Genomic DNA, 14844 nt, shown 5'->3' on the forward strand with positions numbered 1-14844 from the left:
CTTTGATCAAAATATATCAAAGTGTAGCTCACTTCTTTAAACTTCTTGTCAATATTATCAAACTTCTTAGCTTCTTCAGGTAACTGCGAGCGAATGTCTCCACCAATGAATATGCTCTCCAGGTACATCCACTTTCGCTGTACAACCAGCCATATCTATAAAAAGACCTTTCCGTCAGTTTGCCTTTGAATGGATACAGTAAAGACTTATACATTGCCATAATAAGATATTCATATGCCTTGACTGTTTTATATTTTGTTAACATTAAAAATAAAAGATTTACTGTGCTCCGGGAGTATAGGGTGCCGGGCCCTTTGATAAGGGCTATTAGGTCCCTTTACAACCGGAGTCTGGTCTGCATCGCCAGCAGTAAGTCAGGCTCATTTCTGGTGAGAATTGGACTCCGCCACAGCTGCCTTTTATCACCAATTCTGTTGGTGACAATTGTCACCAACAGAATAGGTTTTATTCAAACCAAGATTTGAATAAAATCTTTTATTTTATGGACAGAATTTCTAGGTGCAGCCAAGGTGTTGTGGGGATATGTTTTGGTGGCCTTAGGATCGCATCTCTGCTTTTAGCAGATGATGTGGTTCTACTGGCTTAATCAGGTCATGATCCACAACTTTCCCTGGAGCGGTTCGTGGCTGAGGGTGAAGCAGCTGGGATGAGGATCAGTGCCTCCAAATCTAAAGCAATGGTCTTGAGCCAGAAAAGGGTAGAGTCCCTTCTACGGGTCGGGGAGGATGTCCTGCCCGAAGTGGAGGAGTTTAAGTATCTCTGGATCAAATGAGGGAAAATGGAGCTGGAGATCGACAGGTGAAGCGAGCGCTGTACCTGTCTGTCTTGGTGAAGAGAGAGCTGAGTCAAAAAGCAAAGCTCTTGAGTTATTGGTCAATCTACATTCCTACACTCATCTACGGTTTAGCCCTGGGTCATGGATACAAGCGACTGAAATTAGTTTTCTCCACAGAGTGTCTGAGCTCTCCCGAAGAGATAGGGTGAGAAGCTCAGTCATCCGGGAGGGACTCAGAGTAGAGCCGCTGCTCCTTCACGTCGAGAGGAGCCAGTTGAGGTGGCTCGGTTAGGATGCCTCTTGGACACCTCCCTGGTAAGGTGTTCCGGGCATGTCCAACCTGGAGGAGGCCCAGGGGAAGACGCAGGACACCTTGGAGGGACTATGTTTCTCGGCTGGCCTGGGAACGCCTTGAGGTTCCTCCAGAGGAGCTGGAACAAGTGACTGGGAAGAGGGAAATCTGGGCGGAAGAAGATGGATGGATGGATGGATGGAATTTAAATCCATGTATCATTTCCCTTTAACTTCACAAACATTTTCACTTTTTGTTGGCCTGTCACATAAAACCCTAATAAACCATACCATGTTGTGTGCTTATAACATAAGAGAAAAATAAGAAATACTAAAACCGGTTTACCCACCTCTATTGTCTCACAAATGAGCGACAGATCTTTTTCCCACCTCTGTATAACATTAAGGAAAGGTCCAACAAAACGGCTGCCAGCCATACTCTGTAAGTTCATGACATCATTGTCCACATTCAGTAGGATCTCATCTACAACACCTAGAATAACACCATGCTCCTTGGTGCCTTTGAAATACGTCTGCACGTTAAACCTCATATTGTCCCAGACTTCTGATACTGCTGTAACTCCCTAAAAGCATACAAATAAAAAAAGCAAAAACATGCAGTATATGATTTGTCCACAATTACTAGTGTCAATTGTAAACTGATATAGATCAAATTTGAAGTTCAGCTGGATATGTTAAATTGAGGGAAAGGTTACCTTCTCAATACTCAGCTCTTTTACAGCAGAGGTGACAATGTCACCTATCACATTAGCATATTTGTGCAACTCCATAGCAAACATGTTCTGCAGAGTAAAGTTCTCTGGATTCATCTCAAACATGGTACCGGTCCTTTCCATTAACTCCTTCCAGTGCCTGAAATATAAAAACGTGCTCACAACAATTTTGCTGTACAGCCCACAAACGTATTCCCTTCTCAATTGTATTAAGAGAATATTTTCATATTCAATAAATTAGAACATGTGTTCCGCTGAGGCTCTTTTGTCAGTTTAAATGTACCTTTTGAAAATAACTATGTTTAAACAAATATTAAAACCACTTTTCACTAAGCTCATAATTCTGTATTAAAAATTTGTTTTTAATTGGTCATATATAATAGTCTAATCTTAAAAGCTGCATTTTCATTAGGTGCAAGTGGAAAATTGTTAGAATTACAAGAAATAAACGCTTCAAAACATCTGTCTGTGTGTAACTAACCTTCATAATGTATTTTGCTTAGTGAACTAAGTTACTGAAATAACCAAACGTTTCAATAATATATACATTTATTGACCATGACTAAACATTCTGTGTAAACACAATAATAAAGTATGATGGAATTTAATCATTTAAATGCGAAAACATGAAATCTTGAGCATTCACACTAACCTGTCTCTAAGGGCTTCATTCTTCAGGTCTAGCAAAAGCGGCAAAGATTCTTTGAACTCCTTCATACATGCATCTAGATAGAAGGCCACGGGTAAAGTCCGCACATCTTTAGGCAGCCTTCTAAATCTTTTGATGAAACCCTCTATGCCGTCCTGTAGCACCTGCATGTCTAAATCGACCCACAACGTCTCAGACCACGTTGCTTTTGCTTTCTAAAAAAAAAAGACCAGACCATTTCATGAACAACTTGACAACCTCAAGAACACCTGCAATTTCAGTTATTCACTGACAGCAACACTGTCCCACCTTCTGGGCCTCAAAAACATTATATATCTGTCTCAATCCCTGCATTTCTTTCTGAATCTTGGTAGCCTCTGGATACATGGTGACTGGTAGGTTTAACAGTTTTTCAGCATTGGTGAGGTCATACCGTTCTGCTTCTATTTTGGCTAAGTCCGCCTCGTAGTTAGCCATTATTATTAGTCCTGGAAACAAGAATAGCGTAGCATTAAAAAAAAAAAAAAAAGAAATTACAAAACCATGAATCATCCAAGCACCTTTATCCAAATTATCTCCCACAGATCCAGGACCGTGAAGGTTGAAGCTTTCAGCAAAAATACGCAGTTCCTGTTTAAATTCTTCAATCTTGTTCTTTGTAATCTTTAAAAGTAACACAGAGAACAGAAAGTGCATTCATAGGGTACTACATAGGTATAACTTTGCAAAGTACAATGCCTGGCAAAAGTATTCATACTTATTGATCACATTTGATCACATTACAGCCACAGACTTCGCTGTATTTTACTGGAATAACTCAGCACGAAGCAATGAGTAAATGTGAAGTGGAACAAAAATTCTACAAGGCTGTTAGAACATTCTACAAGAACAAAAATGTAACACTTTTATATTAGGCTTCCTTTACTCTGGAAATTATTCAAATTTATTTATGTCATAAATAAAGTCCAGAGCAGATGGATAGGGAATAAAGAAATGTCACTTGTTTTAACATCACTTTACTTGTTTTAACAAGTGACATTGCTTTAACATCTTACAGATCACTGTTGCAACCATCAGAAGTAAATGAATAAACATATCGGACAGAGAGGACTTTTTTCAGAAAACAGTCTAAGAGGTCTACTGGACTTAAAATTTGTGTAAAAATTCAATCCTCATGTATTCCTGTACTTGCTCTCTATAATTAATCACCAATTTTGTTGAGCTCCAAACATTTCTTTTGGATTTATAAGTTTGTTGTTGGTTATGTAATGTAAAATAAAATAAAATTCGAATTGCATTGAAGGTTTATGTTGTGATACATCAAAACTTCAAATGGTATGAATACATTTGCAGGAAAACTTGTTAAAATTAGTTATTTTTGTGTGGCTTGTTTGAGTTTTTCATGCCTTACATCAGTAAATGACTTTTTGACTTCTGCTAGACTTTCATCCACGTCTCTAGCTTCAACAAAAAGATCATTCCAAATACGCGCAATTTTGGCAACTAGATCCTGTTCATCTTCGCCAATCTAGAATGCAAGCGTGACAATACATTTAACAAGTTAAACAATGCGGTTTTTTCAATAGCAGTCAAATATCTGACACATTACCTTCACGTTGTGCATGGCCAGAGTTCTGTATTTTTCCTGGATATCAGTGTATCTGATTTCCACTTCTAAAGACATGGCCCTAATGTCTGAAATGGTGGACAGCACACTCTTCAGGTCATCAAACGTCTCAGGGCTTTTCTTCAGCTTCTTGTCGAATTGCTGTTTTTTTGTAGGCACAGATGTTATTAAAAATATGAATTTTGACCATGGAAGCATTGAAGTGTATTGAAAAACGCACCATGAGTTCGTCCTTCAAGCTGAACAGATCCTCCTTAGCAGGCTTATTTAGAAAGCTACTAAGTGAAATAATCCAGGACTCAGCGAGTTCCTGCAGTGTGTTCACCAGTGGTTCCAGGTTCAGATAGATACTGTACTTGGCCTTGAATCGAGGTTCCTGCATCACTTTATGCTTAATGTTACTTAGGAACTGTAGCTTCTCATCGTACATAGCACAGGATGGGTTCTTTGCAGCAAACGTTTCATTGACAATGGTTCTGTTCTTTTCCCAAAGGGCTCGATAGTGTTTCCAGGTGTTTAGGTACCGTTCCATGGAGATTAGAAGTCGCTTGATGTTTTCAGAAGTTGCCGTAGCAGTCTCTTTTAGCGAGGGGTCAAGCCAGACGTCGCTAAGGAAGGATATCGTTACCAACTCCTCCTCACCATACACTTGCTGCGGTGGGCATTCGATGCAGGTCCCATTCATCCAGCGTGGAAACCGCTTAACATAGAAATATGGCCACAGTTAGAAAAGAAAATTATTTTCATTTTAATAAAATTGTTTAAAAATTGTGATGACCTTACTTTAGTGCACTCAATACATTCTCTAATGCATTGCATGATCACCCAATAGATTTCATTACTTTGGGGCTGTGACACAATCTTGGGCGCAGACAGGATGGCATCAATTTGAAACAATGGTGTTTTTCCCAGGAGCGCCATGTCGAACTCCTTAATGCTCCTTAAAGCAAAGTCAATATGAAAGACAGGACAGACAGAACTGTGGTTTCTAAAAAGAGAATAAGACTTTAACAAAATATATTTCAAGTGATTACCTCACCACCATCTTTACTATAGAGTCAAACACTTTGCGCTCCCAGTGAGTGTAGTAATTTGCCATAGATTTGGCTTTTCCGCTGCTGGTTCCCAGGATCAAATGTTCAGTCTTAGTGATGAGGAAACCAATGTCAGTGTATTTACTAATAGGTAAAACCAATGTCTTGACCCGTTCAAGCTCAATGCGTCTGCAGAACTCCTTGAGACCTTTGAAACAGAGTACACTATATAACATTTTTACATTCTTAAAAAACCTTATTCGTACAGCAAATAAATAAAATACATCTACCTGGTACATCGCTTGATGTGTCTGGTGCTGGAAATTTTAACATGTTGGACATCATTATTAATTGTAACTTGGATTCTATTTCCTTCTCGTTGTTCAAAATCTGCTTGACCAGAGATTCAAATTTAGAGAGGTTCTGTAAACCTTGGTTGATGAAGTCCTGTATACCTGAAACCAAACACATATCATGCATATACATTTCCCCAATGTGGATATATCATCTTTCACATATATAATCACTGACCACTTATTCAGATACACTTGTTTAATTGCTTGTTCACAGAAATAGGGAATCTGTCCTTCTCTCAACTTAGGAATTCAGATGTTGTGAAGTTGGCTTGCTGAAGTTCAAACTAAGCGCCAGATTGAGTACAAAAAGGAAATTAAGGCATTTGGAACTTTTGTTTTTAAATATTAACAATTTGCCCAGGCATACAAAAGTCTGCCTCGTCAGTGAGTATTCAGATAGTAAGGTCTATGGGGTGTGCAATGGGCTGGATATTTTCTTGACACCCTGTTTCCTGTAAGAAAGAACATGACCAGGTGCAGTGTCACAAATATAATTTCCAGATTGAAAAAAGCAAACAAATAATGACATCAATTTTTAGTGCTTTTATTCAATCAGTTTTAACTTTATCATTCGTGTCATGATTTGATACCTGCTCCTGAAGGAGAGGAACTCACTGAGCCAGCTGGACAAGCAGTGAGGGTTGCCAGAACAGAGAGTTGCAGAAGGATTGGCTTTACTTGCAGTGCCTGGCCAGCTCCATTTGCAGTGACGATTATTATCCTTTGTGTGGTGTCTTGGGTGGAGATATTAGGCTCCAAATTTAGGTTGTTTTGTTGTATTGCCATCAATGGCGGTTTTTAAATATTGTCTGAAATGTTACATTTTACTTATTGGCCTTCAACTGAGCAAAAGACTGTATGTTTTGCACTTGTTCCTGGAATTTGTTGGTCCTTCTCTACATATTCTATCCATTTGTTGAATAACTTTAATAATATATTGATATTTAATGTTTTTATGTATTTGATTAACTTGTTTTGATTAGATGGTGATCTCCCTGTCTCACACACATACACACATATTCGTGGTCATCGTTTATCCAATGACAGCGGATAAACAGTTTTTCTGTAACAGTAAATTGTTTCTTTGCCATAAGCACATTGAGCAGCACATACACTAGGATAATTGATGGCACTAAGACACTCCTCTTGGCCCTGATTGGTTGTTTTTGACCAGGAGAGGTGCATTATCTCAACAGTAGTACTGGGGAGAGGTGGAGGAGCTTGATCTTTTCACACATTATCTTTCTCACAACATGAGAACACAACATTATGACAGTTTTCCCAAATATGTAAAAAACATTTTTATACAAAGATACATAGGCCATCTTCAAGTTTTTTTGAGCACGATAATGTTACGATAGATATTCACACTACTCCAACAATCTCCACAACACTTAGGGATGTGGTCTATGGTCTGTCCATTCTCGTAATGAATGCACAGCTGGTAATTGTATCTGGGTGATTATATCAGGTGTGTTCTCTAAGAAATCTTTACAGTAAATTGCTGAGTCAATGGCACAAGCAATTAAGACAGTTCTGAATAAAAAAGTGAGTCCTGAGTACTAAGAACCAAGCACCAAGTAGCTAACAAAGTGGCGGTTTCTCAATTAAAGTACCCAAAGAATTCCAGTTGAGTCGTTTGCATCCATACTGCATCCCTTTTGTGACTTCCTGTATTTGTGGTGCCAGCATAATGATTTGACCCTCGTTCAGAGTGTCCATCACAGAATGATACCGCCTGACAAATTTGTTCAGATCGTCCACATACCTAAAATTAAAATCAACACATGTGAAGAGGCAGATAGAAGAGTGTGGTTTAAGCAATTTGAATAAGATCTGATTTAGTGAGAGCCATCACCTGATGAGAGTGTTCTCTAGAAGAGCCACATTTTCAGCCAGCTTAGGCACAAAGAAGCCCAAACCTACAAGGTAGTTTGTTTCAGAAATTATTTCCTTGATTTCTGGAGCAAAGTTTACAGTGTATTTCACATTCTTTTTCTGGCTTGCTTCAGGTGCATTTGATTCCTAAAAATGACAAGAAGGCATTTGTTTTAGGACTACATTTTAAAATAAAACAAATTAATACTTGTATTAATTTAGTGACTATGATGGAGTATCAAGGCCAAGCTAAGAAAAAAAAAGATCATATTACTAGAATAAAGTCGTAACAATTCACTTTATTTCTATAGCGCCAATTCACAACAAATGTGGTCTCAAGGAACTTCACAAAAAAATAATTTCATTTCAGCCACACATGCATTCCAATTGATTCTAGTTATAAAGAGTGCAGTAAACTCAGATAACTATTCGAAGTCATTTAAAAGTTTCTATCTAAGGAGACCCAGCAGATTATATCACGTCACAAGCAGCAGAAAAATCACTCGCGTTGTGTTGAGACAATCTCTTGTACCGAGCATGAGTGTAGCGACAATGGAGAGGAAAATCTCTCCTTTAAATGGAAGAAACCTCCAGCAGAACCTGGCTCAGTACATATAGCCATCTTCCATGATTGTTTGTGGATTTACCAAAATAAAGTCATAAAATTATGAGAATAAAGTCATGTTATGAGAATAAAGTTATATTATTATTATTAGAATAAATTCATACAAAAATAAACCTGAAATATGAGAATAAAGTTGTAATAATATGATAAAGTTGTGATATTGTGAGACTAAAGTTGTAATATTACCAGAAGAAAGTCAGAATATTAGTAGAATGAAGTAGTTGAAGAATAACATTACTAATAATGTTATTCTTCATAATAATGAAGATATGTTAATGTTATTTATAATAACATTATTATTATTAGGGCCATAATGTTATTATTCTTAATAGCATTATTCTTAAGAATAACATAATAAATTATGAAGAATAACATTATTATTCTTCATAATAATGTTATGAAGAACAATGTTTTTCATAATATTATTTTGTTATGAAGAACTCCTTCATAACAAAATAACAAAAAATTTAAATGAGGAATATTGAGCATTTAAAGTTATGCTTTGGTATCAGTTTTTACAAATGAGGATATTCTTGACACTTTAACACATCAGCATTGAATTATTATCAGTAGCAGGACATCAAAACAACTGTCTAAATGACTGCATCTATTTCAAAAAAAGAATCATATGGCTGAACTGGTCAAGTTTGATCATGCTGTGCAAGTTTTTTCTCATTAAAACAGCTTTTTTTTCTCATAATTTAACTATATTCTTCTGGTAATTTTGCATCTTTATTCTGCTGACATAAGGACTTTATTCTAGTAACTAAAAAATTAAAAATCCTCATAGCCTGGCCCTAATACTCCATCATAAATAACATCCCTTACCACCTCTTCAATTTTTTTAGCAGTCAACAATTTTTTTTTCATGAGTGATAATAATTTGCCCTCTGTTTCTTCCAGCCAAGACTCGTACTTAATCGTCTCGTAGCCTTTCAGCTCCATTGCCATTGTCTCATACTTGCGCTTTGCCTGAGAGCAATACAGTAGAGGTAACAAATGGTTCCAGTACTTGATGGCTACCTGAACATTTACAATTAGTCTAAAACAAAAAAAATGACACTGTAAAATGCTTCACCAATGATGTCTGTTCACTGTTGAGCATTTCTGGAACTTTCAGGAAGGGAAGAATGGTTTTTTTGATGCGGCGGGCAAGAGCTCGAGCCCATCTTATAGCTCCGGCAACAGGAGGCTCATTTTTTGTCAGTTGAGGATGGTCCTTCTCTGCTTCAAAGATTTCACTTATGCTATCCACCTAGAACAGGAGCAAAACATGCTTGCTGAGGGTCTATCAAAAATAAAAACAAAAAAGTTATCAAACACCTACACTGAGTGGACAAGCCATGCTCCTTTCTTTTTCCCTTTTTGTACAGTTACTAAATAGAACTGAATGAAACTACATTTCATAACTATTTGAACAACAATATTTAATTCAGTTTGGACTATGTGTTAACTGTTCTGCAGTTGAGGCTTTGATGAAAATGACTCTCTGACAAAACATTCAAAGCAATCAACTCCTTATATTTAAAGTACAATACCTCTCTGCAGTACTGGGTCAGGATATCATTAAATTTTCTCTTCAAATGGTTGTTGATGGCTTTTCTAGTGCTGATTTTTTGGAATTTCTGCAGCAACTCAAAGGCAGCGGCCGAGAAGTGTAGAGTGTTAAAAGACAAATCAACAAAGTCGATGACCCTTTTGTCGATATTCTAAAGAAAAAAGAATCAGCTTGACAAAATGGAGGCAGCAAACAATATGTGAATTTTCACAAAATAAAATAGTATTCCAAATTGTTACAATTATTTAGAATTTTCTTAACTGACCTCGATTGTATTTTCAAAATCTTGAATAATCATTCTCCAGCTGGCTTTCTTTGATATGCTGAAAGGATTGAAGGTAACATCCTGGAAGGGCAAAACTAGCTCGTTCACTTCTTTCAGTAACTCGTTAACGCGTCTGTCTCCTTTCAGTTCTGGACCAAAGACGTTGTTGAACTCCTCCAAAGCCTAAACCGTCCAGAACAATGCTTTTTTTAAAACCAGTATAGTTGTACATAGAGTTCTTATGTAAACTTGGGTTTTATTAATGCAAGATTAGGACAATACATTTGTTCACTGACCTGAAAAACCCTACCCAGGTCCTGGCAGACCGAAGCCATGTAATTAGATCTTTCAAACAGTCTTATGCGATCAAAGTCCCAGTGAGGAGTTTGGTGTAGTTTTTCAATTTGACTTCGCATCTCAAAATACGACGACTTCCATTGCTCCAGAACCTGTTTTGCTTCAAGCACTCTGGTCTTCGCTTCTTCTCTGTTTTCTCTGTTCAAGACATAATATTTAAGTTAAAATCTAACCAATTTCACAAATAAAGAACATTGATAAAGTACTGACAAATAATAGCATTACATGTAGAGCATTTTAACCAGTTTTAAAGCTACAAACTTCAGTTCAATCCAATTTAATTATATTCAGGAAAATTAGAAATACATTTTTCTCTGGACATCTTTCAAAAAAAAAAAGTCGACCTTATTCAGTTGCACAGTTCAAATCCCTTCTAGTGAATCCAATTCAACCTGAAGTAATACTTTCACATTCATATTTTACAATCAAAATCAGTTCACAGAAAGAGACTCTTGTTTTCCCCTAGGTTAAGCAGACGAGAAAGAGAGGACACGAACCTGAATATTGAAGTTACAACAATTCCTTGAGCCACTTGCTCACACAACTGCCAGGCAATACGCTCCATCAGAGGGACCATTCTTTCATTGGAGTTATAGTGAAGAGAGATCATCCACATAATCTGCAAGCTCTCCATCAGATCAGGGATGGTCTCCAAGATCAAAGCAAAGTTGGCTCCTGCAGCCAAATTCTTCAAAAGATAGTAATGAGTTTGACAGACGTGAAAGAGATTATATCACAACTAATATGGACTTCACTGCAAACTGTCTTTATAAAAATGGTCTGAGTGTAAGAAATGTTCAATAAGAATAATGTAAAGTTATATCTTTACCATGAAGTGTCTCTCTAGTGTTCTAAGGAAGCGTATATTATCATGTGCCTCGATGTGGTATTTTGTTAGTTCAGCAACCGTTCCATTGAAGTTGTGAAGGCAGCCTGCATTCGCTGCCTTCAACACCTCAAAGATCTTCTCTGCCACAGGCTGCTTAAGCTGCTCACTCAGAGCATTAAAGACAGAAGAGCGCTCCTGCCAAAGATCTATCTCAGCCATAGGTCCTGGTCCCTATGGGAAGATTAAAAGCGAACGTTCAGATTGATCAGTGGATCACACCTTGTTTTTTTAAACAAAACAAGGTAGTCCTTCAAATGCAAATGCTTGGCTTGTCCCGACACTTCTCAGACAGTTTTGGGTTCTAATGAAAAAAGCTGAAAAAAGTAATTATTTCCAACCTGTGGTCTTTTGTTCAGCTGTTCCTCAATTACAAAGGTAATTTGAGTCTGCCAGTTCATCACACACCGCTCCAAAGCCTCTAACATGTCTGGAGTATTGAGAAGCACATCCACCTCTTTATCCAGGTCAATCTCAGGGATTTGGAGTGTAACCTCATCTAGGGAATACATTCAATATGTAGACTCAATTTTATTTCATGAATGGATTTAATGTTAATATATTTTTGTTTTTCCACCTATGATGAAAACTACAAACAGAACTAAAAAAAAGATTGTTTTTGATTACTTGTATAAGTTCAAATATTTTACTAAATCTTTGTAGTGCAAACAAATCCCTCAGGGGTGATCTTTCAAAAATGTAATAAAAACGCTCTAGGTCCCTTCCAGGTCGTACACTAGAACTTCTCAAAAATAACAACTTTTTCCCAAGCAGATGGTATTGTGAGGTTTCATAGCTTGAGAATCATGTGGCTTTTAACAGTCATGCTCCAAAAAGTTTATTTTGATCGTATATATGTCCACACCTGTCATATAACCAATGTCCTCTTTGCTCATTTAGAAATCCAGAAAACTTGGCCTTAAAGTTTAAATACTAACAATGATGTCAAGTCCCAGTCATGAGACAGTTATGTGGCCTAGAGGGACACTGAAGATGTCATTTCATTTTTCCTGTCAGGTCAGTGAGAGCTCCACTGTATCAGCTGCAGCAGAGTAACTTTGGTTTCTCTGTTAATTCAGGACATGGAAAAGATAATATTCTATCCTCCGAGTTGACAAATTCATAATGTGGAATTTATACTTTTACGACAAATTGAATACAGAGAAAATTATGTTGATTAAGGGATTCTACACTAGCAAAAAAAAAATTAAATCCTCATTGTATAATTTTCTTTATTATAACATTTTTCATACCTGAAATTGCTATTGTTGGGGGTCAAAAACTGATTGTTTCCATTCATGACTAGCACTATCACATTCTTCCTTTATTATATGTAGATCAAGTGTAAATTTTAGCATTGACTCTGAATAAATGTTAATATGGAGAAAAAGGTTTTTTCTTTGTGTCTCAAACAAAAATGGCTCAGTGGGAGATAAAAAATGTATTCTTTGCAGTTACGTTGATTGTGAGACTAATTGATTTGGAGGCTGCTTGTTTTATGAGCATTAATCTAACATGGCTGAATATTTCTACATCTTTTACCATTAAAAGATATGATTAAAACAAACCTTCTATTTGAAGGCGCAGAAGAGTTGAATTGACCACTCCCAAAAACTTGTGTGTTCTGTTGAGCAGTTCATCACGAAGGATCAATTTCCCGCTTGACTTAATCAAACTCTCATCTTCTTTACTTTTAATTTTCTCTTTCTTTTCACCATCTTTACTAATCTTGTCCTTAGGAGGTTTCTCCTTGTGCTGAACACCTGATCCAGTACTGGACATCTGGTGTGCAGTGAGTAGGGGTATGTACATCTGAAGAGAAATATTGAATTACACAAAGTATTTTCAACAATGGAACATTCTCATTTTCATAAGCTAATCATGTTTACAACTGTCCGATTGGCGACAAAGGGAAATACTGCTGTTGATATCCTAAGCATCAATCCAGCTACTGACCCTCATGTTTTATTAAACTTACATGTACAAGTTTTCTCTGCAGCACTTGCACGGGGTCTCCGTTGTGCATGCCAATGTCAAACAGCCTCGGCATTAGGATGTTGGCCTCCGTCATATTACGTGGCTCAACAATAGCATCTGTTCAAAATACAAACAGTATTTGAGTATGTTTTCATGCCTCATGCTTGAACCATTTTGAATATTTTAGCATAAAATGGTCCTCTTACCCTTTGTATTTCTGAGAAAGTAGAAGACCCGAGCTTTCAGAAATTGCTCTAAGTGCCGATTTACAGCTACATGAAGCTCAGTGTGATATACAACTTTTACTTCAGTTACCTAAAAATATCACAACAGAAATTAGCTTAAAAAAAATTCAGCCATCATAAAATTTATGTAAAATATTGCACTGATAATCACTAATACACAACTTAGGATTTTACAATAAGCTCTTACGTAGGTTTCCTCATTTGGCTCCTCTGAGTCAGATGGGCCCTGTGTTTCACCAGCGACTGTCTGGCCAGGATCTGAGGGGTCTTCATCTGTTTTCTCTGAGGGGTCTTCATCTGTTTTCTCTGAGGTGTCTTCAATCTTTTTCTCTGAGGTGTCTTCATCTGTTTTCTCCAAGGTGTCTTCAACCTTTTTCTCTGAGGTGTCTTCAACCTTTTTCTCCGAGGTGTCTTCATCTTTTGTCTCTGAGGTGTCGCCATCTTTTTTCTCTGACGGGACTTCATCTGTTTTCTCTGAGGTATCTTCCTCTGGTTTCTCAGAGGGATCTTCATCAGTTTTCTCCGAGGTGCTGCCATCTATTTTCTCTGAGGTAATAGTGAAATCATTAAAAGAAAAAAAACAAACTTGTTTTAACATGAGTTTTCCTTAAAAGCTCAGAACTCAATTTCACTTTGTGAAGTGCAGATGACACAATCATGTTTTGCATTCTACTTGCTGATGTCAATTTAATTTATAAATATATATTTTTAGGTCAGGTCTTTCCTTCTAATTCTGAATTGGGTGGAGAATTTTTTTTTTCTAGGGACTATAACATAATAATGTAAATAGCTTTTTTTAATCAGAAGTTTTGAATCAAAATGAAAATGAAGTTAATCAAAGAATACACAATTAAACTTTGGGTGATTTCTATTTTTCTCAAAGAAAGGCATTGGTTAATTTATTTACTCGCAAAAACAGTGGGAATTCTTAGTTTTCATGCATTTAAGAAATCAGAACAAAACTTCTTCTATATTTGCATCATAAATGTCCAGAAAGTTGTGCTTAGAGAAACTGCACAAATGCTAATTAGAAATTGAGTATCTTAACCGTTCTAAAATAGTCCAACGTTCCTGCATTCAAGCTGCTTAGATTTTAATAAGCTAATGTTGTCTGGCTAGATTTGAAACATTTGTGAATACTAAATGTATCTGACTAAATAGTAAGCAGCTCGGTACAGAAATAAAGTTTTATCAAACAATACTTACTCGAAGGAACTTTAATTTCAACTTTTTCCTCTCTGATCGTTTTATAAAATAGAAGAAATGACGGTGAGTCGTCGTCGGAGACGTGGTCCAGAAAGTGAAGAATCTTCATTTCTTCTTCGCCATCTCCACGATTGAGCAGTTCATCGAAACATTCAGGAGAGTTTTTCAAATTAAATCCGGCTGAGACCCTCTCCCGGATCCAATCCATTCGCAAATCATCGTATCCCATTTTCTTTTCAACGTCATTTATCAACGTTTATTAAGTGAAACTCTTACGGTTGAAATCCAACTGCAGAAGTTTGGTCAACGGTTCTCTGTTGCCTTGACAACGGCGCAACATCTAGAAGAGATGGTGGGTTA

The 14844-nt window shown here is 36.9% G+C and overlaps 1 protein-coding gene across 2 annotated transcripts in view; it reads right to left on the reverse strand.

The window, feature by feature from the left end:
• Positions 1-14788, reverse strand: part of dnah10 (dynein axonemal heavy chain 10) — a 34840-nt gene extending 20052 nt beyond the window's left edge. For both annotated transcript variants that reach the window (XR_003597663.1, XM_028034670.1), the window contains exons 1-27: positions 14485-14788; positions 13466-13824; positions 13240-13348; positions 13035-13150; positions 12625-12868; positions 11398-11555; positions 11000-11230; positions 10668-10858; positions 10110-10308; positions 9814-9996; positions 9529-9699; positions 9069-9245; positions 8819-8962; positions 7346-7512; positions 7104-7255; positions 5422-5586; positions 5132-5339; positions 4881-5037; positions 4318-4797; positions 4080-4238; positions 3882-3998; positions 3031-3133; positions 2780-2958; positions 2474-2685; positions 1804-1960; positions 1438-1671; positions 33-155 (exon numbers count right to left, since the gene is read on the reverse strand). Coding sequence is in view for 1 of the 2 variants with exons in the window: in XM_028034670.1 (XP_027890471.1) it covers positions 33-155; positions 1438-1671; positions 1804-1960; positions 2474-2685; positions 2780-2958; positions 3031-3133; positions 3882-3998; positions 4080-4238; positions 4318-4797; positions 4881-5037; positions 5132-5339; positions 5422-5586; positions 7104-7255; positions 7346-7512; positions 8819-8962; positions 9069-9245; positions 9529-9699; positions 9814-9996; positions 10110-10308; positions 10668-10858; positions 11000-11230; positions 11398-11555; positions 12625-12868; positions 13035-13150; positions 13240-13348; positions 13466-13824; positions 14485-14713 (5124 nt within the window). In the remaining variant the exon portion in view is untranslated. The remainder of the gene's footprint in view (positions 1-32; positions 156-1437; positions 1672-1803; positions 1961-2473; positions 2686-2779; positions 2959-3030; positions 3134-3881; positions 3999-4079; positions 4239-4317; positions 4798-4880; positions 5038-5131; positions 5340-5421; positions 5587-7103; positions 7256-7345; positions 7513-8818; positions 8963-9068; positions 9246-9528; positions 9700-9813; positions 9997-10109; positions 10309-10667; positions 10859-10999; positions 11231-11397; positions 11556-12624; positions 12869-13034; positions 13151-13239; positions 13349-13465; positions 13825-14484) is intronic.
• Positions 14789-14844: the final 56 nt, after the last annotated feature.

The sequence above is a fragment of the Xiphophorus couchianus genome, chromosome 12, assembly GCF_001444195.1.
Source record: "Xiphophorus couchianus chromosome 12, X_couchianus-1.0, whole genome shotgun sequence".
NCBI classification, from domain to species: domain Eukaryota; kingdom Metazoa; phylum Chordata; class Actinopteri; order Cyprinodontiformes; family Poeciliidae; genus Xiphophorus; species Xiphophorus couchianus.